Source organism: Bos indicus x Bos taurus, chromosome 16 (assembly GCF_003369695.1).
Source record: "Bos indicus x Bos taurus breed Angus x Brahman F1 hybrid chromosome 16, Bos_hybrid_MaternalHap_v2.0, whole genome shotgun sequence".
Lineage (NCBI taxonomy): Eukaryota > Metazoa > Chordata > Mammalia > Artiodactyla > Bovidae > Bos > Bos indicus x Bos taurus.
Genome location: NC_040091.1, coordinates 54,509,349 through 54,532,336, shown reverse-complemented (window position 1 = coordinate 54,532,336; position 22,988 = coordinate 54,509,349). Strand labels below are relative to the sequence as shown.

Sequence of the window (22,988 nt, the reverse complement as noted above, 5' to 3'; positions counted from 1 at the left end):
GGAAGATTTTGGCTTTTTACTACACCACATAGAACAGAGTGAGTTTACTTGAGTAAATTAAAATGAAGATTTATAGTGAAGAAATGGATAGTTTCTAATCTAGAAAAACAGATTTCGGATAGGAATCAAACCACTTATTCTTAAGAGAAATTAATTTTAATACTAGAGAGAATAAATCCATTCTTGCCACCATCATCTGTTAACTTAGAGAAATGGCAAAATTTACTTATAAAAACATTACTTCTCTTCCCCAGTATTTTCTCTAAAGATGATATTCATTTAACTTTACATTATTATGCATGGGAGTTATTTTTAAAAATTACTTTCTTAAATCTGTAATTACCATCCTCAACTTAATCTACCTTAAAGGAAAGGACAAATCATAATGCCTGCTCGAAATGCTTTAAAGCAATGGGATTCAAGAAGGAGCACAAATGAGACAAGCATCTAGAAAAAAATGGCAACTTCTTTCAAGAAACCGATGCACACACGGCAGTACAAACTTAAAACCTCAACCAACCTGTTATAAAGGCAAAATGACAAGAGCGACAAATTGAGGGGGATGGCATAATTCTTTAAATCTATTAATAATTCTGGACGTGGCGACCTTTTCTGTCAAGAGCCAGACAGCAGGCCCTGTGGTCTCCGTCAGCTTTGCCAGGACTGTACAAAGTAGCCGTAACACCTAAATGGATAGGGGTGGCTCTCTTCCACTACCACATTCTTTATACATAAAGGTGACCTCAGGATTTGGCTTGGGCACTGTGGTTTGCTGAAATCTTGATCTAATTCCTAAATCCTAGAGATATATTTTGCCCCCTTAGGGCATCCTCTCAAATGGAGGGATTTATCTGGCTTAATTGCTACTTATTCTTTTTCTAAATCTCAGCAACCAAAATACTGAATGAATGAATATACAGATAAGGAGAACATCTGAGGAAGAGAAAAAACAAAACAAAACAAATCCACATGCCGGTTACAGCTGAAAAAATAAAAACTTCCAAGACTCCAACTCCTCCCTGATTAAACGCCTTTCCACTATGACTACAACTTTTTATCTTTGTTCAAATTTAATTTCCTTTCTATTGCTCATTGCTTTCATTTCTTTAAATTAGATCTTTTAGTCAAACAAAATGTTGTTTTTACCAGTTAAAATAAAATTAATGTTAAGAAACAGTTAAAACTTTTGAAAGTTATTTCCTGACCAAAGACTATTCAGCTATTAAAGATGAAGTTCGCTATTTCACTCTTGTATCAAACCACTTCCAACCAAGGTCAGATTTCAACTATGAAGTTAGTAGGAAAATGGTTTATTTCTATTGTCATGCCATCTTTGGAAAACCCTGTTTCACTGATACAGAGGGAATTGGAAACACTAAAAAAAACAACCCCCAAACTTCCCTTAACTGCTATCTCCCTTATTTACCAATCTTTATCCTTCAGGAACTAATTTATGCTTACATATCCAAGACTAGCTTTGACCCTCTGGTATAATGAATAACTAGGGGGTAGTTTGCAACTCACAGAAAACTCAACTCTGTTCAGAGGTAAATACGGTTCTGAGTAAAGAGAGGACAAGTCATTAGAAAGAGCCTTCTGCCTAAAGTACAGTATTACTGTTCATGCCAATGCCATATTTTAAACTGGTATCAGAATTCTGAGAGAGAAATAAAAGGTACCTTTTAGAATGAAAGTAGATTAATGTCATCTCTCTTCTTTTGCTAAGAATATTAGGTAGCTCCTTTGCAATTAAGGGCCACTCAACAAATGAAAACAGTCCCAGTGTTAGCTATTTCACGGCATTAGAGTATTTAATGATGATTTAGCTCTCACTGCTAATGCTGTTCCCTTCACAAGGTGACACGTGCAAGCTAAAATTTGGTAATGAGTTTCAGCGTTAGCTAAAAGTCCATGTAGTACATCCTTAAGAGAGGTATCCTCTGTGCACATACCTATAGAGCTTTCCATTAATGTAGATAGAACACTACTAACTCCTATGTCCCTACAAGGATGTTAGCTAAGAACTAAGACAATGTCACAGTGAATCTGGATAAGAATCTTGGATAGTTATTTAGAATAATAATCTCTCTTCTAACTAAAATGAAGAAATTGTTTTCAGAAACTTATGTGTTTAAAAGTTAGGCTGGTTTGAATTTTCATGAATTTCATGGCTCTGCACTAGGCCAATTAAGAGGCGAGAACCAGCAAATATGATTGTGCTGCAGTGGTCCTAGATGACCGAAAAGCACTCTATTCACAGTATAGATACAGCAAAAACCTGTTAGCAGTGAATAAAAAGGGAGGGGGGAACCCATCAAACCCTCACAGCATTTCCACGTCTATCAAACAGTTCCCAGTTCACTTAAAATGTCTGTTGCTCACCCCGGATGGAGCACTGACAAATGCTGAAGTTCCTCTTCACAGAAATGACTGCACCTCACTTTTACAATTTGGTAATAGTTTTAAAAGCTGTATTTTCTCATATAACATCTAAAAAACTAACAAAGCAATACAGAACTTCCCAGCATACTTCTCACAAGTAAGATGGACGTATATATTTTTGGTAGGCTTCAACAGTCCTTCTAAAGCAGCATACTCTGTACCTCTCACCTCTGGCCTATTTAGTAACGGCAGAATCTGTCCACTGAAAACCTTGACTGCCAGCTAAAATGCTTCTTTAAAGATTTCAGTCTAATTTCAGCTCCACTTTTTCTATGCCACAGAGCACAGTTGCTCCCTAAGATGGCCCGCAGCGGCAGTTTTCACCCTATCATGCTGTTGCGCAACTAAAGAGAATGCCAAAGTCTGTTTTCTGAAGACAAACATGGCTTTAACATGACTTTTAAGGGTAGGCGCTCATCAAATGGTAGTAGCCTTATTACATTCCTGTTACAAGACACATTCTGTTTTTCCAGAAAGAAAAATAACCATTCACTAGTGATAGGGCACAGATGTATGTATATATACAGGTCTCAGATTGCTTAAAAGTTACCCTCTACATTCTAACTTCCGATCATCAAAGCAAGGCCATTCTTTCCTACCCACTTTTCCACATAACCAAAGCATTCCCAGGAAGGGGGCACACCACTAATGTTCTCATGAATGGCTCACCACCAGTGCAGGCATGATCAAATTCTCTCCCAAATCTCTTTTACAATCATCTATGCCCCTGTACCAAAACAATTTCTTACACCACTACGTATTTAAATACTCTCTAAAAGATCAGTGATCAATTATGAGAAGCCAGAGAGTTTTCTTTCTATTTGCATTGTAACTTGTAAGCATCTACTTGCCTGCATCCCTTAATGATCCTCCTTCATTCTCTGCATGCAAGACAGGGCATCTGAAGCTCTACATTTGGTAAATTCTTTCTGACTCTTGGTGCTGGATTAAGAATCTCAGAAATACCCAGAATTACCAAAAAGGTCCCTTGAAGTTTCAAAAATCTTAGGAATGATTAAGTAACCAAACCTGATCAAAATTGATCCCCTTGATCAATTTATTGCAACATGATTGTGCATGATGTTTTCTGGTAAATGCCCTGTTGTGTATTATTAAAAAGCAAAGCTCTTGGAGTCACCAGCAATTTGCTAATGGTTGGTTTATGAATTACTAGGTTTGCAGACGCAAGACATGGATTAGTGAGGTTCTTCTATTGGACTGAAAATATAAACTATCACATATGCAGGAGGAAATGGAATTGTGGTTGCAGTAAGAACCATAGTGTTGAATTTCTACAACCACAATATTGCAGAAAAAATGTTTAAAATGTCATATAAAAGTTATCAAATATGGAGACCTGTGAATTTAAAAATAGAATCCAGGCTCATTTCACTGTAAAGTGACATTTTTGATGTATAATATTGCTGTTATGTGAAACTAGGAGCCGAAGAGACTAGATGAAACTTTGGTAGTCAGCCTTACACGTTTATCCATCTGGACTAGAGCCATTTCTTAACACCCGAAGATATGCAAGCATTATGGCTTACAAACACTGATCAGGAAGTTGCAGTACAGCTGGCTCTGTGTTACTCGATATTCGGTAACTGCGACACAAAAACACTTCCTTCCCGTGCTCCCCTCTTGCTCGACACAACACTCAAGCCCCCAAATGCAGGAATACCTATTGTAAACACTTGGCTGCTCATTTCATTTCCAGGTGCCTAAAGTGCTTCAGATGCTGCTGCCCATTAGAATACTGCTCCAAGATGGCCAATTACGTGAAACAATCAGGCAAAGCATCCGGTGCCCTGCCTGGGCAAAGATTAAGTCTAATCTTTCAAAACAAAAAGAACTACCAGGATTCTTTTTTTTCCTTGAAATATGAAACTGCAAGTTCTGGCAGGGAAGGAAGAAGAGAAGCTCCCCCTTATCATCACCATCATGATGACTTCCTTCTCTTTCGTGGCTGGCTGGTTCAGATGACCGAGGCTCCTGCTTTGTGTTTTACACCTGGGCAATGACAGCCACCAGGGTGATATGGACCAAAGTACAGTGTTCAAACATGACTGGTAGAGAAATGATCATCTGTCACTGTTTAGTTAAAAAAACTTTTATAAAGTTAACAAACCAAGGCTGTTGATCCCTGAATTACAAAGTTGATTTGCTTGATTATTTTCCAAGTGTGAGGTGGGAAGAAAGAGGGGAAGAGCCTCTAGTGCTTTTGTGTATGTTGCTGATGCTCTAGTTTGGCAACATCTTGGGAGCATCTTCTGATCTGGTGATGTGGCATTTCATGAATCTAAGTACCAGTCCATGGCCCTGATGCTGGTTACTTATGGCCCAAAGGGGAAGAGGGTCTGCCCCCTTCCCCTCACTGTTTCAATCTGGTCCAGTAGTGGACACAGAGCCCTGGGCAGTTTCCCCAGAAGCAACTGTCTCTTCTTGTGAAGGTGATTCTTCCTCGGCTTGTCCCCGAGATGTGACAGTCGTTTCAGGGGAGATGCTATGAGGCCCCTCCAGGGGTATACAGCCAGGGTGGTTTTTGCGAAAGTGCTGATTCAAGATGGCCTGAAAGGGGAAACTTTTGCCACAAACATGACAGTGAAAAGGCTTGTTGCCTGTGTGTTTGCGGATGTGGTACTCCAGCTGATCTTTCCGGGTATATTTCTTGCCACACATGCGGCAGACAAACGGTGTGATCCCCATGTGCAGGCGCATATGGCGGTCCAGGCTCCCCTTCTGGTTGAAAGATTTGGCACAGTAGATGCAGGTGAGACGGGGGTTGTACCGGAACCACCGCTCAGATACTTCCTGCTCTCGGAGATACTCCACATAGCCACTTACTCCCATCATTGCTGACTCTTCTACCTGTACCAGGTGAGGACAACAAGCAAGTGAAACTATGTAAGTATATACAGTAAAAGACATCAAATCGTTTTTTACTTCTGTCTCTACGCTAAATAATTTTTAGCAGAGATCCAAACAGTGCATTAATTACTACCCAAAAGTAAAGATTTTAAGATAGGAATCTTAGAACACTGAGGCCACTCTACTCTATTACCATAAAAGAACAGGACAAATGAGTTACTTTCTGGCTGAAAAACCTCACGCTTATTAACCTCCTGCTAAATTTTTAATTTACAGTGATAGGAGAATCTAAGCCCCCTCTTACCATCCATTTGGACTCTAATTTGCAATCAGAATCTAGACAACCAGGTAGGTACTTTGGCAGTGTTGGTCCAGTAGAACTTTCTGTGATGATGGAACTATTTGATAATCTGCACCATCGAATATAGTTGTCATCAAACACACGCGGCTATTGAGCATGTGTAATATGCTAGTGTGACTGAGGAACTGAATTTTTCATTTTAAATGCTTTCAATTAATTAAAATTTAAATAGCCACATGACATGGCTAATAGCTATTATATCTGACAGTACAGAATACACTATGGCAAGCACATTATAAATTGTATTTTTTGCATTATCATTAATACCAAAATTTAACCCAGTAGTAACTAGCTTTATAAAAATGTGTATAACTTGTAGGTGACAGTATTCCTTTTTATCCCAAAATATTTTAGTACCACATCAACATATTTTCTTTATTCTAAAGACTGATCAAAATTTAAGTGACCTCAGAGAAAATTAGCAAAAGAACTGGGAAACTAGGCTGAGATATAAATTTACTAACTTAGTTATTCCTTCCTATAACCTCTTCACAATTTGATATCCAGTATTTACCAACTGGCTATTGTCTACCAAATACAATGACAGGTGCCACAGAGAAAGAAGTACAAGACCTGATTTCTGATTTTGCCTTCTGAACAGAAAGATAAAACTGAACAAAAAACAGACAAAACAAAGAGAAGGGGAATACATATTCCTAATGATTTCGCTAGTTCACTCTAATCGCTCTTAATTTATCAAGTATCTCCCTACTAAGCTACATTTCTTGCATTGTGAAAGAGAATTACTTAAGACATTCAAAAAAAGCAATTACCGTAAAAGTATTAAACCTCTGCTGTTGCTACTTAGATAACTAAGCCTTTACATTATTGAAAAATAAATGCTTTCCTTTTCTGATTTAACTTTTAAATCTCACTGATTTACTTATGGCTGTGCCGGGTCTTCACTGCTGCGTGCAGGCTTTTTCTAGTTGTGGCGAGCAGTGGCTGCTCTTCATTGTGGTGTCCAGGTTCTAGGCATTTGGCTTTAGCAGTTGTGGCACACAGGCTTAGTCTCTCCATGGCATGTGGGATCTTCAGGGACCAGGGATTGAACCATGTCCCCTGCACTGGTAGGCAGACTCTTAACTAATGGACCACTAGGGAAGTCCCTAATTTTTTTTTTTTTTAATTGAAGAGGAAATATATATAGTTTTAAAACTTTTTATTAAGTTTTAGACACAACAGTATATTGAATCCTCATCACCCAACAATTTCAACCCATGCAATTTTGTTTTTTCTTTACCTTCACCCATTTGTCTTTTTCACATTATTTTTTGAAGAAAATCTCAGGCATAATTTCATATGTAAATATTCTAGTATGTATTTTTAAGAGATAAGGATTCTTTTCTTCTTAATGTAATTAAAATACCACTATCACACCTAAAAACTTCCCAGTAATTCCTAAATATCAAGTAAAATCTTAATTTTGTTTTACCTAATCTGAACATAATCTAAATAGTTAAAGTATTTAATATGTGAAATAAACAAGTCTTCCTCCTATCTGAAAGCTAGAAGGGAGAGGGAATACTATATTCTTTTGAATGAATAATTGAAAAACCTTGCATTTATAAAAGCTTTGCATTTAAAATTCTGTATTAAAATATCACCACTCATAAATTTCTGATTTATCCTGATGACTTCTGAAGTCATTGTGTGTGTGTGTGTGTATATATATATAACACATGTATGTTTTATGTATAATGTTTTGAACAAAAATTATATACATATACACAAATATATATAAGCATTTAAAGTATGTAGGAGGGAAACACATATATCTAGCAGAGGCAAAGTACCAGTGCAAAGAGGAGAATATGTGAAAGCTGACTCTGGATTAACTGGAGAAAGATGAATCTAGCAATTAATCTTACATCCTTTTCTTGAACTTCTAAAAATGCATTTTATCTCCTTTCACATTTGTTAGCCAATAGCGCTCTTCAGTATTTCCAACAGAAGAGAGGCAGTTCTCAGCAGGTTTGGGAAGCAGTATGTAAAGAAAAGCATGGACTGGTAAGGCTTTAGATGATTCTGATTTATTTCATATAACATTTCTACTCTAATTCACTGGATAATCAAAACTGAACTCACATAAAGAATGAGGGATTATCCCAATAAAAGGTCCTGGATGAGCACTGACAGAGCACAGAACAACTTCTCTGAGGCTTAGTTTCCTCATCCATAAAATAAAGTTAGCGTATGTTTTGCCAATTCTATTATATTCTTATGAGAATCAAATATGATAACAGTATACCTTGAGATGTCCCTGAAAGCCTCTGGTTATACTTTACAGCAATTTAAGAGTGCTGGAACCTGGGTTTAAATCTGGGAACTTCCCTGGTGGTCCAGTGGATAAGACTCCATGCTTCCAGTTCAGGGGACCCAGGTTCGATCCCTGGTCAGTGAAGTAAGATCCCACATCCTGCAACTAAGCCTGCATGCTTCACCTAGTGGTCCTGCACACTCTAGAGCCACCACACCACAGGGAGAGAAGTCCATGCACCACAACGAAGACCCAGCGCAACCCCATCCCCCAAAAAAGGAACAAGCAAACAAAAAATCTCCATCCCACTTATTATTTGATTTTGAACAAGTTATCTAACTACTCTGTGCATCAGCCTCTCCATTTGTAAAATGAATATAATAATAGCATCTACCTTGAGCAGATGCTATGAGCACTGAATGAATTAATAAAGTGCTTAGCATAACTCAATGTTAGCTATTATTAAACATTACAAAAATTGCTAATACTATTCATAATCTTGAGGATACCAATTCCCTAAAAAAAAAGGCCTAACTTTAAGGAAAATAGTGTCATAGCAGTACTGTCCACAAAAAGAAAGTAAATTTGTTCTAGTTATCTATCATGAACCATAATCAGAAAACTCACACATTATGATCAATTTCACCTAAAAATTACTGCAATAAAGTTGCAATAAAAGAGCAAATAAATGAGCATAAAATGTAGATTGGTCCTTGTCATAGGAAACAATGTCTCTTTGGTAGTTTTATTCCTTTGAACTCTAAAAAGAAGCAAGGACAAAAACAGCTGCCACCTAGTTGTCTCTGTCACAAAGAGCTGGATCAGGCTTCCCTGGTGGTCCAGGGTTAAGAATCTGCCTGCCAATGCATGGGACACACATTTGATCCTGGTTTGGGAAGACTCCACATGCCTTGGAGCAACTAAGCCCTCATGCCACACTACTGAGCCCACAGGCTGAGACTACTGAAGCCTGAGCGCCCTAGAGCCTAGACTCCGCAATGAGAGAAGCTACTGCAGTGAGAGGCCCGAGCATTGCAACTAGTGAGGAGCCTCTGCCTGTCGCAACTAGAGAAAGCCCATGCACAATGATGAACACCCAGTGCAGCCATAAATAGATGAATAAATAAAAAAGTTGAGTTTTAATGAGGTAGATGAAACTGGATCCTATTATACAGAGTGACATAAGAGAGAAAGAAAAACACCAATACAGTATACTAACGCATATATATGGAATTTTAGGAAGATGGTAACGATAACCCTGTATGCAAGACAGCAAAAGAGACACAGATGTATAGAACAGTCTTTTGGACTCTGTGGGAGAGGGAGAGAGTGGGATGATTTGGGAGAATGGCATTGAAACATGTATAATAGTCCAGGTTCGATGCATGATACAGGATGCTTGGGGCTGGTGCACTGGGATGACCCAGAGGGATGGTACAGGGAGAGAGGTGGGAGGGGGGTTCAGGATGGGGGACACGTGTATACCCATGGCGGATTCATGTCGATGTATGGCAGAACCAATACAATACTGTAAAGTAATTAGCCTCCAATTAAAATAAATAAATTTGTATTTTAAAAAAAGTGGATAATTTCACTTTTTCCACTTGGCAATTCCCTAGTAGACTGTAAACTCTTTACACACAGGGACAATCCTACATTGCTGAATATGCTAGAACCTGACAGTCCCTGATATGTAGCTGGTATTCAAGAACTGTTTTCTAAATGAATTATTCCATACAATGAATAAATTCCATATAAATGGATGCTTTCCATATTTTCTAAAACAAATACCCGTCTAGATTCTTGACAAGGGCTTCATAGCTGTCCACAATCCCAATCTTCAGTTACTAATCAGAGACTCGAAGAACTGAAGGGAATTCAAAAATCATCTGATTAGTTCTTAATTTTATTTAATGATCTCTAAAACTGAGGACTTAATTTAGTAGCTGTCTCTTTATTGGGCCCCTTTTCAGTAATTTTAGCTATTCAGAACTACTTAGAGGTAAAACGACTCCCATTTAGTGGCACTTGATAAGACAACACGAGATACTAACAAGATCAGAAAATGTGGGCTTTGCTATCAAGGAGATTTCAATTTAGGAGACAAATTAATGTAAATCAGAAAATCATTTATATGAGTCAGTAGAGAATTAGGAAAAAATTACACGTTGCCACGTGTAAATGCTATAGTGGTTTAAGAAGGGGAGATCAAAAGGGACAGTTAGGACAGATGGAACTAAGAGTCGGGCCTTGTGTGGACCCAGATGCCTGAGTGAGTATCCCTGACTCAAAGGGCAGAGACAGAAGTTTGATGTGGTTCTGAGGCATAGAATCTGTCTGTTTGGGATGGTTAATGCTGATGAACGGTAGGAAAAGCCAGGTTTGAAAGATTATAAATGACTTAGAAAATCAGGCCAAGTATTTTAACCTTCCTGTGAAAGAAAAAGGAAAAACACAGAATGTTTAGAATAAAGGAGTGCCCTTAGTAGTCTTTTCCAGTCAAATCACGCTTATAATCAAGAAGCTCTTCAAACCTATCAAAATTTGTTCTTAGTATAATGTAAGTCATGTCCTGTTTTGGTTCTCTGTGGTGAGAAAACAATAACTGGTGAGTAGACTCACCATAATAAACTTTCATGCATGTCAAGGCATATCTTACACTCATCTTTTAATATCAATTCCAGACAATACTACTTATCTTCTATTTCTTTACAGCCTGTTCCTTCTGTTTCAGTCTGGTAAATACCCTTGTAGAATTCCAAGTTTTACTCCTATCCTATTCACATATGGAATAAATTATCTCTTTCTAGTTACTTTAAAAACCACACTTAAACTCTCCTGAGTAACACTTTCCTTAAGCAGATACTGATTCCTATAACTGCATTTTAAGCACTCCTATTCCCACAACACCATTACTTAAGTTTATATAGTCTTATCTGTATGTGTTTTGTGTATTTGTTAGTTTGTCTTATGCCCACATTAAACCGTAAGGTTGGTCTCACTGCTCTATTTATTTTTACAATAGTTTTGGTCACATAATCATCACATTCTATTGGAGAGATGAGAAGAAAAAGAGCCCTAATAATACGAGTAAATTTACTTTTCCTTCAAGTTCATAAACACTTTTTATGACACCTTACTAAAACTAAAAAATTCTTTCATGGTTACAATTCCTTTTCTGGTACCAAACAGCATGATAATATACACATAGATACAGTTGATAATAATGTCTTGCTGCTGTTACTACACTATATACATAATAAACATCCAATGGTTTAGATAAAAATTTAAAAAGATACTATCAGTATTGTGCAGAAGATAAAAAATTAGCTATGTAATCTTAATCTACCAGTGTTTCCTTTTAAAGGGCCACAGTGTTTATAATTTATTGTGCTCTACTTGGTGAGTTCACAAACTTTTTAAAAACCAATCTTCAAATGATAGACACCTGTGAGAAAATATAAACAAAAATATCAACCAACTACATACTTATACTATTTGCTAAGGAGTCACAAATTAAAGACATAATTTCTATCCTCTCTCAAACATTTTAGTCTAACAAGACATTTAGGAAGAAAATAAATGAAAGGATACAAACATACTAAAAAGCAAGCAGGATATAAAAGGCATAAGCAATTTGTTTACAAAGACACAATACATATCAACTAGTAAATATGTAGTCTTATAACCACATATGTACAAAATCAAACTTTCTCCATCCCAGGTCCTAAATTACCTGCATGAAGTTTTCAGAGGTTATTTTTATTACACTTAGGGCTACAGACTGGCTCCTATAATCAGGAAAGAGTTCCACAATCTTATCCTTTTCTACTTCCCAAACTCTGCTGACACCAAAAGTGCATTTCCTGCATGCTCACAAGCAAAAATAAAGAGAAAAGTCATCAAATGCAGCATTTATTTAACAAAACATCTTTCCTTTCTTATTCGTTATGCTATGTTCACACACAGTGGCAATTTCTTCAACCACCGCAGCAATCTCAAATCCACTACATACCTGGGAAGTGGGTTGCTTAGGTTCATCCATTCTCCCAGGAGACTCACTTCTGGCTCTGTGTCTCTCCGTCAAGGGAACAACACTGCCGGAGGGGCTAAATCTGTTGGAAGAGGAGCAAAAAGGGGACTAACAGGAAAGTAGTGTCGAGGAGCTTAAAAACTGCTGACGTCTGCCTCCTTTATAGTCTAGGAAGGGGGAACAAATCGAACAACAGATTTCTAAGAAGTCCTTCCATGGAGTCAATATAGAATCATATGCAATAAGAAGGCTTCTCAGGTGGCGCCAGTGGTAAAGAACCTGCTTGCCAATGCAGGACACATAAGATACACAGGTTTGATCCCTAGGTCAGGAAGACCCCTGCAGGATTGCATGGCAACCCACTCCAGTATTCTTGCCTGGAGAATCCCACTGACAGAGGAGCCTGACTACAGTCCATGGGGTCACACACAGTTGGACACGACTGAAGCGACTTAGCACGTTGGCATGAAATAAGACAAGTTTGCCCTACTAAATTTTTAAGAAATAAAAAATGACACAGCTGATAGACCATATGATCTGGTGAAGCTAAGGCTAAATATAAGCTTCTATCCTTATGTTAAGTACTAGAAAACCAAAAAGGAATAAATTAAAACTAGGTCTTTTGTTTCTTCTATGTAAATTTTAGGTTTTTGGTTAATCCTTTCCCCAAGTCCCATGATAATTTGCTATATATTTCAGATACAGACCGTGGAGATCAAAAACCTTTGCCTTTAAAGCTATTTAGTTCCTGACACAGTTCTAACAAGAGGGACAACAATGCTCATACAGGTGACAGTAAGTATTAGGCTCAAGAATATTTTAACTATGAAAGACAGAAGAAGGAAAATACTCAAACCAAGACCAACTGAAGTAGATACAGTATATCCTCTCCGAATTTATGACACATTTATCTCTCAAGAACAGATGCAAACCAAAGGAATAGCTTCTTTAGTTACCACTGTTCATTCACTCAATTTTAAACTTTTAAGAAAGGAAAAGAATATTACCGATCTCAGTTGGTAATACTTTTCTCTTTAAGACTTTCTTTCAACTTAGATTAAAATTATTGTTATTTCCCCCCAAAAGAAACAATCACAATGTATTGCAAAGAGAAAAGTAAGGCATAGCGCATAGTAGCACTGGTGAAAAAAAGAAACTCTCAGGTTTATGGTAGCAGCTGTCATCAATGAAAGAAATGGAAAAGATATAGTCAAATGACAAGTGAAAAAAAGGAATGAAAAACACTCAAAAAGCTTTTCTTTGGAATTACTGTGATTACACTAAAAAGAACCATCACTGCTAGTACCATACTTCCTCAAATTTGGTAGCAGGGGAGGCAAAGAAAGGTAAACTGCTACAAAGGAAAGTGAGACTCCCAGAGGCCACCTACCTGTGTGAGACCATACCAAGGAAGGGCAATGCTGTCAGATTCACAGCTGATGATCAGCTCTCTTCCTCAATTCTGAAGAGGCCCTGGCAATTACTGATCCTAGTGTGACTGCAGATGCTATTCTGATTCATGAAGTGTCTAACTTTACCATAGTTCTCACAACACTGTGAACACTTCAGGAGTAGGAGCTTCCTGCTTTAAAAAAATTAGAATGCAAGTCTTTTGGCACACTTTCAGTTTCCCCAACATAAACTTATTTTGACGAAGAACATCAAGTAAGGAAGAAGATGCTCTTTGTGTCACACAGAGGGCCTGCTTTAGCTATGTCTACACAGTAAGCCACTAGATGGGCAAACAAAACAACTTACCTGTCAATCTCACTGCTTGTTGGCCTAGCCACCTTGGCTCCTGAAGATCCTAAAGCATAATTTTCCTGTCCTACAGAACCATGGCCTGTGGTGTCAATCACCATGGCCGTGACTTCCTCTGCACTACTCCCATCTTCTCCGGAAGGCTGATTCTCAGGCCCAAGCCACTCCTCTAGATTTTCCGTTTTGATGTGTACTGCTCCCAGGACTCTAACTTCATCGTCACTCCGGGCTCCTCGGTCTGCTACCCCTGTCTCCACGTACCACTGTCCTGCTCGGTTGATTCGAAGAATGGGTTCCCGGCTCTCTACATCAGAACTCTGTTCAATAATCTGCGGGCTGGTGGACTCCTCGGGAGGACTGAGCTCCCGGATATCCAGGACAGCACTCACCTGACCTCGCCGGTTTCCCTTGGGGGTATTATGTCGGGGGCTGAGGGAGCGGTTTAGATTTGGTGTAACTCTGTGAGACTCCGGAGGTCCCTCTGCATGCTTGGTCCTCGTTTGACTTAATTCGGCTTCAACCTCAGCCACGTTAATTTTGAAATGAATGCCCTCCAGGATCTGGGTACATTTGTCTATAATGTGCTGCATCTGCAGAAAACTGGCAGCGGTCAGGTAGCTGATGATATCCGCCAGTTGCAGGCAGATCCGCCCCGTGTAACAGAAAGAAAGGAGCTGTTCAAAAACAGTAGGGTTCTTGATGACTGATATGGAGACAGTACTCATCTCATTCAAGGACATATGATCCCGGAAGTAGGGGGAGCTGGCAGCCAGGACCACTTTGTGAGCCCGAAAAGCTTGTCCTTGCACGTTGACCACGATGTCACAGAGACGGCCCTGCATGCGCAGCTGGTTCAGATGGCTCAGGACAGAGTTGCTGAAGTCAGGGATCTCCAGTTGTATGTTCCCACTTTTCTCCATGGTCGTGCCTGAGGGTGTAGGCAGGCATTCAACCCTGCTGCGAGAGACAACCGAACCCTCATCAGTAATTACAACCACTCCTTTGCAATTCAAACCTATTTTAAAATATTATTCAGTGAAATTTCAATTTCACTGCTTGAAATTTCAAAATCTCCAAGTAGATTAAGATACCTTCCTTATGTTTAAATATGGAAAAGAAATAGCAACAGGTTTAGTAGGTTAGGTTTCTAAGCAAGATACCATTACAACCAAAAACATTAAGACTCCTAAAAATTCAAGTTATGCCCATACTTTCCTTATTAACAAACTATGTAACATCAAAACTGAAGTTCAACAGAATAGAGGGGATAAAAAACCAGTGTGACAATTTTTATTTTCTAAATGTTGATCATAACGTATTTGCATACAATATAATGAAGCAGCTTTCTGAATAAATTTAATTATACACAGGTGGGAAATCTGAACATTTTACTACTTGCTGCATGAATTAACGTTTACTATTTTACAAAGTGACCAATATCCCACATAAACCATTATTTCTAAGCTGAAGAGTCAGAGCCCACACAAAAAGACTTTGGGTTTAGCACTTGGAGGGAGATGCTAGGTTAGGAAAAACTCCAAGTTTTGTCAGCACGAAAATAAAGATTACTTGAAGACGTTCACCCTCAGGATTAGGAAAGGGTAGATAAAGCTGCCTCTACCTAAATCCAAAGTTGGAATTTTCAGGGTGGTAATACTTTGATTCTAAAGTTTAGTTGCCCAAAGCTGGTGAAAAACAGCATTTGCTAAGTATGGCCAATATTTTTACTTTAAAAGATTTTTTAAAAAACAAGCCTGTAACTGCATCCAATAATCTTCACCGGTTGAGAGTAGTTTGCATAAATCCCATTAGAAAGACACTGACTTGAGCACACGTAGTTACCTAAGATCTGAAAGTTCAGTAAGTTATCCTGACAAGCTCACAGTATTGCCCGAAATTACAACACACTTATCAGTAAATAGGGAAGTATTTGTATACACTGCGTTCAAGAACCAACTTTAGTCAATCTGACCTTTTTCCAAAGCGTTTTTGTTTGTTTTGAAACTTTTAATCCAATAAGAGCCTCTGTCGATGCCATCATGAATTCAGATGTTTATTTTGGAGCCTACACCAGCGCCTTTTTTTTGTTTGTTCTTTCCGGCAATTCCCCAGTGAGGAGGAAGCCCCTGGAGTAAGGTCTTTTTCTACCGTCGGCACTGGAGGGGTGAGAGCTGCAAGAGGGAGAATCGGGAACGGCATGGGGTTGGCCACTCCGGTATTCAAGTGGCTTTAGTCCGCGGTGGGAAGCGTGGGGAACGGAGAACAGGCAAAGGGGCGAAATGTCACTGAGGTGCGGGGGCGGAGAGCAGAGGAAGGCGAGCCGATCGGGAGCGAGCAATCAGGTGAGGGTAGAGGACCGGGAAGGGGGCGGCGCCCCGGGACCCGGTCCAGGCGGCAGGCGTAAGCGGGCGGGGAGCTGCCCAGAGGTGGGTGTGTGTATCTGGGTGTGTCGGGCTGCGGTGGGGGAGGGGGCCGCCCATCCCGGGGTCCTGAGGGAGGGGCCCACGAGGGGGCGGGTCCCGCAGCTCGACGCGGCCCGGGGCCAAGAGGGTGGAAGGTCTCCGGGTTCCTTGAGGCGGGGTGGAAGGAAGTGGCTGAGCGCCCCAGGGGCAGGCTGCGGCGGAGACCGGGCGAGGCGGCCCCAGTGCAGGGCAGCGGGACTACCGTGTGGGGCCCGAGCCCAGTCAAAGAGCAGCACCTACCTCCGGGGGTGGAAATGGGCCGGAATGGGCCGGAACACCGTCCCGGAAGTGAAACCCCCCACCCCCTCCCCCGGAGCGGGCGACGTGCCGGAAGGAAATCACTCACCCTTATACCGCCCCCCTTCCCCCTCCCCCAGCGCTTTCCGTCCCTCGCGCCCCCTCCCCTCTCTTCCCCTCCTCCTCAGTCTGTAGGAGGGCGGGAATCCTGCATCACGTGGGCAACTGTATCCCCGCCCACAACGGCGAGGTGAGGCGGGGCCGAGGGCGGGGCCGAGGGGCGGGCTTGGAGGACTGGACGGGGGTGCGGATAGAAGAGGAGGAGACTGAGGCGGGGGGGAGGGGCTGAAGCCGTCTCTGGCGGAGAGTGTGCGTCATGACGTCATGGCGCAGAATACTTATATACAGGCGCCTGGGCGCCATCTCGGTCTTTCGTGGCTGCGAGCCGGGTGTTCTCCGTTTTTGTATGCTGCTAAGTAAGTACTTAGCCTGAGTCCTCCAGCCCTTAGCAGTTTGGGTATCCTTGAGTTGGCTGGTATGCCTAGGCCACTTGCAGGCCTTCGCAGGGCTCTCTCAAGATGAGATGGTGGAGGATTGCGAGTTGAGTGCGGGGAGGATCTAGTTTATACTCTGTTGATTATAGGGCCTAACTGCGGGAAAAACCGCAGCTCGTTTGCTCTGCCTCTGATGAAGCCTGTGTTGGTAGGGACATCTGAGATTGTTGATGAATGCCAACGGCTCTGATGGCGGCGTAACCCGACTCACCGGATGGGTCTTTGTTAATAACCTGGGAATGAACCTTCCTCGGTCCCTGTTTTCGGGAAGGGCACGTGGTTCTTTAAATGGCGGCGTTTCGCATTGCACCATTTTGTCATCGTCTAACCTTAATTTTGAGGGGTTCTCATGCAGTTATGGATGTGTAAACGATTTGTGTACATGATATGTAAGTGACGTAAACTTACAGCAAAATACATTTTAAAAATTCCTCAACCTTTTCTTAGGAAACGCGGCAGGCATGACTCCAGTGTGGATTTTGATGGCTTCTGGTGGGCAGGTAAGAAACTGCTGGATACGGTGGGAAGCGTGAAATCTTAGACGTGGTCTTTAAGCCTGTGATGGTTTACAGAGTAGTGGACAGAAGGGATTTCTGAAAATTTATATTCTGAGGCTTAAATACTTGAGGCAATGATTAGCTTAGCACCACAGTATGTTTCATTGTGTACTCTTTGTCTGTTTTCTAGTTGTGTACCAGAAGGATGACAACTACGGCTGTGGTGAGTTACTGAAATTCCCTTGCAAGGGAAAGTTAGGTTGAAAGTCCCCTGAATGTGCCACAATGATGAGAGTTTATTTGCTACTCTTGACTGTGAGGATGACGAGAATTATTACCACCATTATTCTAACTGAGGCACACGAAATGGCTGTTCAGAGAGCGCAGAGATTGCACCTACCTTGACATGAAACTTTCTTCCCAGGTCTTAAAGCTCAAGCTTGATGCTCTATCTATGAGCAGACAGGTGAGAAACCATTTTTTAATTACTATGAATTTTTTTCAAAAAGGGACTAGTGAGTGCCAGGCGGATACTGGTGCTTATATTAGGAACTTCTCCCTTTTCAAATGTTAATCTTTGCGTCCTTTTATTATAATGAATACTAGGGGGAATCTGAAGAAACAGATACTGTGATGGTTGCATAGTTCAACAGATAGGAATCATGAAAGAGAAACCATTTTATCTGATGTATCTGATTTAGTAAAACTTGCTGATAGTAGATGTAAACTACTACTACTAATCTGGTTTCTCTTTGTTTGTAGCCATTAAGCAGACTTGACTGGAAGTTGAAGAGGTAAGTAAAATTTCCAGTGAACTAAACATTGGTGACTGGGCAAACACGACAGAATGCCACTAATGATTTTTGGGTTGCCTTCCAATGCACAGGAAGCAGTCCTACCTTGAAATGTTTGAAAAGTGTACTGAAAGCATTAAATAAAAGCCAGGTCCTTGTCCTTTCTTAAAAACAGCCTGTGTGATGATAAGCAAATGCTGACTGAATATGAAGGTCTTAATTAGCTCTATCTGATTTCAGGCATTTTAAAAATTTGTGGGGCGAAAATTTGTCTTTGGCTATAGAAAACCACTCTTTTATTTCTTAGGTGAACTTGAATCCTTGACCTGTCAAAAGCAGTTGGCCTTTTTGGTGAGTATTAATGGCAAAAACATTGTTATAGAGACTGCTGATGAAGTTGAATGTTTAACTACCAAGCTAATCTGCCTGGTTTGTAATTGCATGTCGAGCATGGTATGAAAAGGATGGAGAGGGTTTTTGCAATGATGTTGAGCAAATGTCTGACCTGAAATTAGCATGTTGACAAGTCTAACTCTGAAGAACCCTTTGACAAAACACTTGAGGATTTAACAATAAGATTGACCTTTTAATGAAAAGGTCTTTTTCCTTACAGATGATGGCTACATGTTTTTTTCTATGGATGACTTCTTTGGGGTAAGACACGAAAACACTCACTACTGGCATTTGGGCTTACATTGTTTCTGAAATGTGCTGGTCCAAGTAGTTGACGTTTGATAGTGTTCTCTGATGGACAAATCAATCTTGCCTAATTATTAAGCAAGGTACTGTTGGTGATGATTTTTATAATAAAACAGATGGGAATCTCTCTGAAAAAGAATGAAGTTTTTAAAAACTGAAACAGTATCTTGAATCAGTATCAATAGTATTTTGAAATCTATTACTACTTATTTTAAAAGTAATTTAATTTCTGCAGGTGTGAAGAGAGGTAGAGACTACGTCCATGCAAGGAACCAAGAGTTCTAACCAAAGGTATGGAAGTCTCAAATTTGGTTTTTGTGTTTTGTGATTTAAAGCCGATACAATGATGAAAACATAGTTCAGCAGACTAACAGTGATGAGCAAATACTGTCTTTCGCTCCTATCTGATGTATCTGGCTACAACAATTCTGTTTTATACCTTTGAAAGTGGAAATTAGTCATATTAGTCTTTGTCTCACTGAAATGTTCAGGATTTGGATAAGTATAATGTAAGTGTCCTATATAGTTAATTTCAGGATTAGGAGTTAACATTTTGATAAGAACAGGCTAAAACTGAGGAAATTTCCATGTCATAACTGTAGACAACACCAGAATGAGTAGTTGATGTTTGATAGTAACTTTTTAGAGCAGTTCAGGTTCACAGCAAAATGGAACAGTAACTTCCTATGTAGCATCCTCGTCTCACTATCAACATCTAGCATGAGATTGGCACGTCAGATTCTGAATCTAGGGCTACAGTCCGTGTGATCACGGCTGAGCTTGTACACTGCGTATTGACTTGCATTGGAGTTAAATCAAGGTGTTGTATATTCTGGGTTTGGCCAAATGTATCATGAGAAAGATTCACTTTGCCCAGAACAGACTCACTGACCTAGAATTTTTTTTGAAAAATGTTAAAATGGGAGAAAGGGCAAATTTTTAAATGAAGATTTTAATGGTATCATATATACAAGGCCATGTTGTAAATGAAAGTCTTTATTGTTCATTTTCAATCAGGCAGATGTTTTGTTGTCCTGAAGATTTCAAGGTAAGTTATTTTCTGGTATTTTTGATGAGTTATAAGGTAACCAGTGATGTGATGATTCTGCCAAATGAATAGAATGATATCAACCAAAAAACCGTTCCATTTTGATTCTGAGGTTACTTTAGCAACAAGTATCACATTTTTTTTTTTCGTTTACTGTGATTTAACATATGGTCGTGTCTTTTCAGGGCATTTATGATACCAGTCAGATAGAACAGGTGAGCCTTGAAAATAACTGTACTGTTTTGTTTAAGAATATGTGATGATCTCAGCCCAACTTGAACTCTCTCACTGATGCCTTGATGATGTTCAAAGATCTGATATTCTTTGTGTATCCCAAATGGCATTAGAATTGAAACATGGAAAGGGGACTAAAAATGGCTTCTCTGTTGTTACAGGCAGCCTGATGGATGCACATGGGATAGAAGAGCAAACAGCTATTAATTGACTGCTGCTCTGCACAGCTTTTGGGATCCTAGCTTCCTGACAAGGGATCAAACCTGTGACTGCTGCAGTGGAAGCTCAGCGCTAACCATTGGACCCCAGGAAATTCTCCAGCTTTCTATTTTAATAAATGTTTATAAATCATTCTGAAGTATGCTCATTTTAATTTCATAAGGTGTAGGTAGGAAAATAGGACACTTGTAATCAAGAAGATCCCATGGCATGTTTTTTGAGATCTTTAAGGTAAATACTGCAGTTGTAACATCCTTCTCTAGAAAATGGATACTGGTTTTGCAGATGTTGGGTGTGAGTGTGGTTCAAGTTAATGAGAAAATTAATTAGTCAGTGAGTTGCTAATTCCTAAATTACCAAGGAAACCATTAGCTCTGGCAACATCCAAAAGTGTAAGTACCTGCTAATCGAATTTAAGCTTTATAATTTGGCACTCAGGTGTGTAGCCACATTAAGTTGGGGTTTAAGTCTTGGTTGCTTGCCAAAACATTTAAGTTCCCAATAGCTAAAATAGCCAAAAATTCAGTTAATATTAGCTTAGCAGTTTGGGATTTATTTCTGTAAAAGGTTGACATTTTTTTTTTTTGGCCACACTGGTTGATCACTGTTGACCCAGGGATCAAACCTGGACCAGGACGGTGAACCTGAGTATACTATATTACATGCAGATTCTTTACTGGCTGAGCCACCAGGGAAGCCTCAAGTCGCATTACCTAGCACTAGGGGTCCACTACAGACCCTCAGATTCAATCCCCGAGTTGGGAAGATACTTTGGAGAAAGAAATGGCAGCCAGCTCCAGTACTGCCAGGTGTGCTCTGGCCCATGGGGTCACAAAGTTGGACAGGACTAAGTGCATATAGTATTACAGTAGGCCCGACGTGGATTTTGAAACTTCAGTTTGAACGTTTATTTCTTGGAATATTCTAGACCATGACAGTTTGAATTAGCCTTAAGATATTCTGGGCATAAAGATATTCATGATGCAGAAAACAATACATTGTAAAGCAATTATCCAATGTCCAGAAGGATCTTACCTGGTGGCCGAGACAGGAAAGAATGCCCTTGCGATTGGGAGATAGAGTTTGAACCCTGGGTTGTGAAGATCCCCTGGGGAAGGAAATGGCAACCCACTCCAGTATTATTGCTTAGAGAATACCCACAGACCATGCTTGACAGTCCATGGGGTCACAGTCAGACATGCCTCGGAGTAAGCAAAGCATGGTTATAACAATTGTTCAACTAAGCTCTTCCATCCATGAGATTTTCCAAGCAAGAACACTGGAGTGGGTTTCCTTAGCCATTGTTAGCTCTAAGATACTGAGAAATAAGTCGTGTTCGGCTCGTGCGATTCCATGGACTCTGCCCACCAGGCTCCTCTGTCCATTGGATTCTCCAGGCAGGAATACCGGAGGGGTAGAGAAAAAACCCCTAAGCAAACAAAGGTATTTTGGGCCAAATTACTGAAACCTCGCTTAGAGTTTACAATTAGCTTGTGTGCTTCAAAACCCTGGTTGTGTTATTTCTGATTTATGATCCCCTGTGTTTCAGCATAAGCCTCTTTTTGCCCTGACAGGACTGAACGACTGATAGCAACATGGCATTGTATGAACCTCTGGGGACTTGGGGTGTGGTGTCTAGGCTACAGTAATTCTTTGGATTTAGGGAGTCACTTGTAACTCATTTTGAGGACAGAAAGACATTATTGTGGTCAGGATTAGGTTCTAAACAGTGAATTGTAAGTTACATTTAGAAAGTAGGTATTGTACTTGTGGGATAAATAAATGTAAAATTGCATTTTCTTAACTAACAAAGGGCATCTATAAATTACACTGAGAAAGGGTAGGCAGAGCTGGACACCTTTCTCATAAGATCTCTGCCAGCAAGGATTTTTCTGGCTCCAGAGTACATCCACAAATGGGAAAAGATAGGGTTAAGGGACAAACTAGGGAAAAGCTCCACCTCCCTGATAAGCTCAGCTGGTAAAGAATCCGCCTGCAATGCAGGAGACCTGGGTTCGAGCCCTGGGTTGGGAAGATCCCCTGGAGAAGGGAAAGGTCACCCACTCCAGTATTCTGGCCTGGAGAATTCCATTAACTGTATAGTCTATGGGGTAGCAAAGAGTTGGACACGACTGAGCGACTTTCACTCAAAAGACCCTGATGCTAAAGGTGGGAGGAGAAGGGGATGACAGGATGAGACAGTTGGATGGCATTAACGACTCAATGGACATGAGTTTGAGCAAATTCTGGGAGCTGATGATGGACAGGGAAGCCTGTCCATGTGTGCTGCAGTCCATGGGGTTCAGAGTTGGACACAACTGGGCAACTGAACAGCGTCATGAAGGACATGCACTCTTCACAGCCTACTGAACATCATAAATTAGACCTGGACAGGTGATTACTGTATCACACTGCTTATGGCAATGTGAGAAAAACAGACTGGAATGTAAGAATATTTGGTATTTATAAATTGTAAATCAAAAGAATGTCAAGGCAAAAGATAAAGTAGAAAACAATCA

The 22,988-nt window shown here is 40.2% G+C and overlaps 1 protein-coding gene, 1 long non-coding RNA gene and 10 other non-coding genes across 17 annotated transcripts; 11 read left to right on the top strand and 1 right to left on the bottom strand.

The window, feature by feature from the left end:
- Positions 1-1,101: 1,101 nt before the first annotated feature.
- Positions 1,102-16,712, bottom strand: ZBTB37 (zinc finger and BTB domain containing 37). 5 transcript variants are annotated; one of them, XR_003514971.1, is made up of 6 exons: positions 16,428-16,712; positions 15,698-15,896; positions 13,723-14,679; positions 11,947-12,046; positions 11,668-11,797; positions 5,048-5,310 (listed from the first exon to the last, which is right to left on the bottom strand). XR_003514971.1 is itself a non-coding variant. In XM_027565373.1 (5 exons), the coding sequence occupies exons 3-5, from the start codon at positions 14,643-14,645 to the stop codon at positions 4,822-4,824; spliced, it is 1,512 nt and encodes a 503-aa protein (XP_027421174.1). In that variant the 5' UTR covers positions 14,646-14,682; positions 15,698-15,896; positions 16,428-16,709; the 3' UTR covers positions 1,102-4,821. The 5 variants fall into 5 exon arrangements, 4 of the variants coding, with proteins under 4 accessions (XP_027421174.1, XP_027421173.1, XP_027421175.1 ...); XM_027565373.1 differs by lacking the exon at positions 11,668-11,797 and having other exon boundaries at positions 1,102-5,310; positions 13,723-14,682; positions 16,428-16,709; XM_027565372.1 differs by lacking the exon at positions 11,668-11,797 and having other exon boundaries at positions 1,102-5,310; positions 16,428-16,708.
- A 73-nt stretch (positions 16,713-16,785) lies between these two features.
- Positions 16,786-20,602, top strand: LOC113906770. Of its 2 annotated transcripts, none has more exons than XR_003514972.1 (10): positions 16,786-16,900; positions 17,426-17,478; positions 17,666-17,698; positions 17,900-17,941; positions 18,238-18,269; positions 18,577-18,620; positions 18,883-18,923; positions 19,204-19,259; positions 19,986-20,231; positions 20,412-20,602. It is a non-coding gene; the product is annotated as an uncharacterized LOC113906770 (long non-coding RNA). The 2 variants fall into 2 exon arrangements; XR_003514973.1 differs by having other exon boundaries at positions 16,854-16,900; positions 17,900-18,269; positions 19,986-20,016; positions 20,202-20,231.
- Positions 17,098-17,177, top strand: LOC113907139. Its single transcript, XR_003515122.1, has one exon. It is a non-coding gene; the product is annotated as a small nucleolar RNA SNORD74 (small nucleolar RNA).
- Positions 17,532-17,594, top strand: LOC113907099. The gene has a single exon (XR_003515093.1). It is a non-coding gene; the product is annotated as a small nucleolar RNA SNORD75 (small nucleolar RNA).
- LOC113907133 lies at positions 17,754-17,835 on the top strand. Its single transcript, XR_003515117.1, has one exon. It is a non-coding gene; the product is annotated as a small nucleolar RNA SNORD24 (small nucleolar RNA).
- LOC113907096 lies at positions 18,101-18,169 on the top strand. The gene has a single exon (XR_003515090.1). It is a non-coding gene; the product is annotated as a small nucleolar RNA SNORD77 (small nucleolar RNA).
- On the top strand, positions 18,445-18,505 carry LOC113907140. The gene has a single exon (XR_003515123.1). It is a non-coding gene; the product is annotated as a small nucleolar RNA SNORD44 (small nucleolar RNA).
- LOC113907098 lies at positions 18,747-18,811 on the top strand. The gene has a single exon (XR_003515092.1). It is a non-coding gene; the product is annotated as a small nucleolar RNA SNORD78 (small nucleolar RNA).
- Positions 19,053-19,133, top strand: LOC113907135. Its single transcript, XR_003515119.1, has one exon. It is a non-coding gene; the product is annotated as a small nucleolar RNA SNORD79 (small nucleolar RNA).
- On the top strand, positions 19,304-19,384 carry LOC113907089. Its single transcript, XR_003515083.1, has one exon. It is a non-coding gene; the product is annotated as a small nucleolar RNA snR60/Z15/Z230/Z193/J17 (small nucleolar RNA).
- On the top strand, positions 20,055-20,131 carry LOC113907138. Its single transcript, XR_003515121.1, has one exon. It is a non-coding gene; the product is annotated as a small nucleolar RNA SNORD47 (small nucleolar RNA).
- On the top strand, positions 20,265-20,341 carry LOC113907134. Its single transcript, XR_003515118.1, has one exon. It is a non-coding gene; the product is annotated as a small nucleolar RNA SNORD81 (small nucleolar RNA).
- Positions 20,603-22,988: the final 2,386 nt, after the last annotated feature.